Source organism: Monodon monoceros, unplaced genomic scaffold (genome assembly GCF_005190385.1).
Source record: "Monodon monoceros isolate NGI ecotype Baffin Bay Population unplaced genomic scaffold, NGI_Narwhal_1 Super_Scaffold_15, whole genome shotgun sequence".
NCBI lineage: Eukaryota > Metazoa > Chordata > Mammalia > Artiodactyla > Monodontidae > Monodon > Monodon monoceros.
Genome location: NW_021703771.1, coordinates 80,180,933 through 80,186,932, shown reverse-complemented (window position 1 = coordinate 80,186,932; position 6,000 = coordinate 80,180,933). Strand labels below are relative to the sequence as shown.

At 50.0% G+C, this 6,000-nt stretch overlaps 1 protein-coding gene across 1 annotated transcript in view; it reads left to right on the top strand.

The window, feature by feature from the left end:
• The first annotated feature begins 2,318 nt into the window (after positions 1-2,318).
• The window catches only part of EZR (ezrin), a 49,043-nt gene continuing 45,361 nt past the window's right edge, over positions 2,319-6,000 (top strand). Inside the window, exons 1-2 of the mRNA XM_029223959.1 lie at positions 2,319-2,423; positions 3,353-3,439. Of these exons, the coding sequence (XP_029079792.1) occupies positions 3,428-3,439 (12 nt within the window). The 5' untranslated portion in view covers positions 2,319-2,423; positions 3,353-3,427. The remainder of the gene's footprint in view (positions 2,424-3,352; positions 3,440-6,000) is intronic.

Sequence of the window (6,000 nt, the reverse complement as noted above, 5' to 3'; positions counted from 1 at the left end):
CCAGGAGTGGGATTGCTGGGTCATATGGTAGTTCTATTTTTAGTTTTTTAAGGAACCTCCATACTGTCCTCCATAGTGGTTGTACCAATGTACATTCCCACCAACAGTGTAGGAGGGTTCCTTTTTCTCCACACCCTCTCCAGCATTTATTATTTGTAGACTTTTTAAAAAATTGAAATATAGTTGATTTACAATGTACTATTTTAACTTATGCAGGAAAGTTATACCTAGAAGTTGCACTTGAGTTAGTTGAATGCTCACATTATACAATTCAGTGGCAGAAGAACACCATGAAATATACATTATTATCTCCAGTCTATAGATGAAGAGGTGGGAGTTCAGTCAGGTTAAGAGACTTTCCCAAAGTGACCAGCTTGTAAGTGCTGGAACCAGGACGCAAACTTAGGTCTGTATGCTTCTGAAACCTGTGATCTTTTCATTTTTATGACACTGCCACAGGCCAGTTCATCTTTTAGCATTCCCCTGAAGGGTAAAAGTGCAGAAATGCTCCAGAAGGTCTTGGGCTACTGTTATTTCAAACATCCAGTTAAAACAATATACTATAAACTGGGTGAGATAAAAAATTAGATTACAGTCATATCCTATCAGTAGAGTTGGGGACCAAAAACAGCTAACAAGGCTCCAGGCAATGATAAGAGGTGGAGATAGAGTGTGCTAGGAATGACATATCCAACCTGAGCCTTTATCACTGTAGTTTAAATATCTTTCATAGTTTCCTTCCTCATACAGTTCCCTTTACATTTTCACTTTAAAATAGAAAGTCAGTTCTCCAGAGGGAACAGACTTGCCCAAATAGAGAACCAAATCTCAAAAAAGGCCTCCCTACTCACCTGGACTTCTGAAATACTCCCTACTCACCTGCAGCTAGGAGGGGGTCACAGGAGACAAGGATTACCCCAGAAGTAGTCCGTCCCAATGACAGGTTAGGCATTACTAAGAGGCCAGAATGGTGCTAAACACTCTGCATACATTGTCTTATTTACTCCCTTCAAGCCCATGTAGTGGGTGCTACTAGTATCTCTATTCGACAAAGAGGGAAACTGAGTCCTAGAGTTTGGTGCTTTGCCCAAAGTCACTAGTTGCTCTCAGTACCAGGATAGAGTTGAGTGCTTGCTGTGTGCCAGGCGCTGTTCTAGGCATCTTAAATGTAGTGACTCCTTAAATCCTCATAACAACCCTATGAAAAGGTGCCATAGTTATGCCACTTTACAGATGTGAAAGTGGTAAATAACTCTTAACTCACCAAGGAGTTAAATAACTCACTCAACTCAGACAGGGAGTTAGTGCTGAGTCCAGGAAAGGAATTCAGGAAACTCTCTGGTCTCAACCCTTAGCCTTTCACCTTTCGGACTGCTGGGCCCCAGCCCTAGAGTTTCTGATTCCGTAGGTTTCCGGGCAGTACCTGTGAATTTCCATTTCTGCAAGTTACCAGGTGATGTTGTTACTGCTAGTCTGGGAAGCATGCTTTGAGAACCACTGCTCTAGAGCTAGCTCTCTTAATCACTGCACAACAAATCCCACTGGCCACCAAAGTCCGTGTGTGTGTGTGTGTGTGTGTGTGTGTGTGTGTGTGTAATTCCTCTTGAGAAGCATTTACAAAAATATATATATATATATTTAAAATAATTCCTAGAATTTCTCCCTATGGAGATTTCTTTTTCAATAAGCTTTGTGCTAGTGAAACTCAGAAGAGTACACAAGTGTGTCCTTTAACCAAGAGCGTTCGGCGATGGAGCGCCTTCTAATGCTTGTGTCCTCCACCGAATCCGAGCGCGGAGGCGGCCACGTGCACGGAAACACAGCGGCCAGGTCCCAGCTTCTCAGAAGCCCGTCTCGGTCCCGGGGCAAGGACAACAAAATGACCCGACCACGGGACAGGCCGACCCCAAACGGCCCAGCACCTCCTCGGTGGCCGCCGGCCGGCTCCTCCAAGCTTATTTACATTTTCTTGCTCTTCCTCTGTCCACTACGGAACAATCTCACACTTTACATCTACCGTCGGGAGCTGAGTCGAACTCGGCGAAGTTCTTCTCCAAGGGCAAGGGGAAGGGCAGCGAAGCGGGAGAGGTCTTTACGAAAGTGGGGTGTGTGGGGGGAGGAGCGGGGGGAGGCGGAGGGCGCCCCTCCCCGGGTCTCCGCGGCCCTCGGGGGCGCCGGGCGGGCGGGTCCCGGGAAGGAGGGGAGTGCCCCCAGGCGCGGAGGCCGGCCGCAGCCATCTTGCCCGTGAGCCGCACCTCGCAGGTCAGGCGGGCGGGCAAGCGAGCGAGCGGGCGGGGCGGTTAGGGGCACCGCCCCGGGGCCCCGCCCCGCCGGCGACTCTCGGGAGCGCGGGCTGCGGGCGCACTGCGCGGGCGCACTGCACCGACAGCGGGGAGCGAAGCCGTCCTGAGCGGGAGTCGCGGGTGAGCCAGCCGCGCGGTCCGGGGTCGACGGGCTGAGGGGCCGGGCCGGGGGGTTCGCGCCGCGCGCTCCGCGGAGGGGACAGTGGCCGGAACTCGACGACAGGTGCGGCGGGGGCGGCCGGCGCGCGAGCCCAGGACCGGTGGTCCCGACGGGAGCCGGGCTCGCTCCGCCGCCGGCTCCTGGGGTCTTGGGCCGGTGGAGTCCCGACCACGCGGTTCTCCCTGCGGCCCAAACACACGGCAGGTGAAGCTGAACCTGCCCGCGTGGCCGCCCCGGTTGCTCCGCCACCTTCCTCTTTCTGCTCTGTCCCCTCGGGTCCCTCTCCCAAATGCTAGCGAAGCCCGGTCTGCGTGGGTGCGCCCCCTCCCTCCTCGCCCGGCCGGGCGGCCCTCGCCGCTCCCGGGCGGGGACAGTTTTTTAAAAGTGTTTCTCAAAGGTTTGACGGTTGCGGTTTCAGCCTTGGGGCAAACGGTTGCTTCACAAAGAGAAACTTGCAGTCTTACGGGCTCCAGTCTGGTTTCCTGAAAGCCCCGAGGAATACCTCGGGCGCCCCCCGCCCCGGCGCCCCCCGCGCCGGTCCCCTCCCGGTCCAGCGGCCCCGTGCCCCTTCGCCGCCGGCTTCCCCGCCTGCCTGCGCGCCCTGCGCCGAGGTCCCCTCCCCAGCCGCCCAGGCTCCGCGCTCCCCGCCCCGCCCACCCGGCCCCCTCCCCGCCGGGTGCCCGCCCCTCGCCCCGCGGTCCCCCGCAGCCCCTCCGCGCAGGTCCCGCCCGCCCGGCCCGCCGTAATTGCAGGTTGGGCGGTGACTCATCCCGGCGCCCGCCCGGCCGGTTCTTAAGCAGCAGCGCGGGGTGGGCGCCGAGTCTTGGGGCGGCGGCGGGAGCCGGAGGAGGGCTGCTGGGCGCTCTAAAGGGGTTTTCTCTGCCTCTAGGTCGGGAAAACCGTTTCAGCTGCTGCTGGAGAGTGTGTTTCCAGGAGACTGAGAAAGACCCATCAGGAACCGAAAATGCCGAAACCAGTAAGTAACCCAGTTTCTGGGCGGGGTCGGATGCTTCGGGCATTATTTTCAAGTGGAGTTACCTGGGCGAGGTGTTGGGGCAGTTTTTTTTGTAGAATAGAGCTCTTTTCTAAACGGACGAGAGGACAAGAGTAGTCAATTGTCTCCTCTCTTTGTTATTAGTTGGTCCTTTGTGGAACTCCTGGAGAAAACAAGATTATGATGCTTTTCTCTCTACAGTCTTGTTTGCGAGCCCCCGCCCCGCCCCCAGTGGTTTGGGTCTTTTATAAAAATTAGAATCCCCATTTACGCGGTTTCGGTCTGTTTAAAATCTGTATTCTAATGCAACTTGGAAGTTTCCTAAAAAAAAGTCTAAATCGCAGGGAGAGTCAGGTGGCTTCCGACGGAGCACGCCAACTCCCTTCGAGGGTCTGGAGCCAGCTGCACCCCAGCTCTTCCTTTGGCGCTTTAAAGGGCATCCGGCAGAGAAGACGCTGTCCTTCTGGGGGCAGCTTCGTTCCAGTCCATTTTACGACAGGCCCGTGAAGCTGTGCTCTGTTAACCCGGGAATGTGCTGGTGGCAGCAGGATTCCTATCTGAAAGAGGTTTAGTAATGAATTTGAATTGCAGATGAAGGAAGGTAGCCCTGGAGTTTGATTAGGAGGCTCCTGGGCCCTCTAGTCCTGCACTGCCGCTGCACATCGTAAACGTCAGCTGACTGGAGCGCTGCTGTGCCCCCATCTCTGTCCCCCTGCATCTGATTATGTTGCCATCTCGGGTAGATTGTGGCCAGGCTGGGCTTTTATATAAGGCTTTCATTTAAGTTGTGGGAACGAGGCAGGTTCTTTGTGACCAGCGTTTCTTTTAGAGTTGTATCTGTCCTACCAGCTTTAACACAGGTGAACTGGTGGCTAGATAATTGGGGAGAAGATTTTGGAGTTTTGAATCACGGTGGAGAGAATATCTGGATTCATGAAAAATTGCAATAAAATACATGTGGGATTTATTTCTTGTTTTTCAAACGAGTTGGTTCTGTAGTCAGTGCTTATGTGTTTTTTCTACTGTTAAATTTTAGATTCTCTAAATGGAGTTCTTTATTAATAAAGTTTTACTTTACTGTTAGGTTAAATAAATTACTATGTTAATATGCTAAAAGATTCAGAAGCCAATAGAGCTTTTGCCTAGGTTACATCATCAAGATGATTTATTCGTGATGCAGAAATTTTTTTTCCTACACAGAATTCTTCTTTTCATTTACAGTTTGCGATTGGCATGTGACGTTCAGGGTTTACAATTCCTGTGATATAAAACACCCAAGCACAACATCTTACTCAGGGCACAGTCCTGTGCTGTGTTACACAGAGCAGTGATCAGGAGATTACCTTTCCTGGTGTAGTTTTCTTTATTTCATTAAAAGAAAAGATGCAGAGTTCAGCTTTTAAAATATCACTCAGAAAAAAAGTCAGTAAACCTGTTTCCTGTCACTATTTTTCTTTCTCATAAGGATCTGTAATTCTATTCTTTTTCTGTCTTCTTTTATTTTGGTAGTAAAATTTACATTAACATACAGTTTACCATCTTAATTATTTTTAAGTTATGGTTCAGTGGCATTAAGTACATTCACATTGTTGTGCACCCATCACCACCATCCATCTCCAGAACCTTTTCATCTTTCCAAAGAGAAACTCTGTACACATTAAACACTAACTTCCCATCTCCCCCTCCCTCCAGCCCCTGGCAGCCACCCCTCTACTTTCTGTCTTTGTGAGTTGACTCGCCTAGGTGCCTCATATAAGTGAGACTACACAGCATTTGTCCTCTTGTGGCTGGCTCATTTCACTTAGCATGATGTCCTCAAGATTCATCCATGTTGTGATGTGTGTCAGAATGCTCTTCCTTTTTAAGGCTCTCTTTTTATTTCTTAGGGCAGGTGTGTTTTCATTTGGCTTTGAAGTTCCTTTATGATGGATCAGAAACTTGGAAAATGTTCTTCCGACAAAGTGAAGATAGTTGTTGAACTGTTAAGGAAGGATGGTAGCCATCCTTAACTTGTAACATCTTTGTATGTTAGGGTCCCAATAACCAGAGTAAGATTTTGAAAGACTGTATTTTGTATAATATTTTCAATTATTTCCAGGTGGTATTGTGAGGTCCCCTTTTACGTGAGTCACAGCTGTTTTCCATAGGAAATTTCTACCTGCCTCTTTTTTGGTGGGGGAGGATCTTGCAGATTTTGCCTTGTAAAATGAATACACTTAAGTCTTTCTCCAGGTGAATCCTATGAGGGCCACTCCAGAGATCACTAAGAGCTTACTGGCTGATAGGCACTTCTAAGGCTGTTATAGAGTATCTGGTTTTTGTTACTGTTGTTTTTTTGCTCCCTCGTAGATGTTAAAGCTGAAGCATCCAATAACAAGCTCTACAGATGTGTCCTTTGAACAAATGGTTATTGATTCCTATTAAGCCCAGATTAAGAATTTTGTTAGGTGGCTTCCCATGATGATTTTTAACAGGGTTGAAGGCAGACCATAAAGATGGCTGCGTCTGCATAGTCCCAGTTGAGTCTCCTCCAGGCCTCTTGA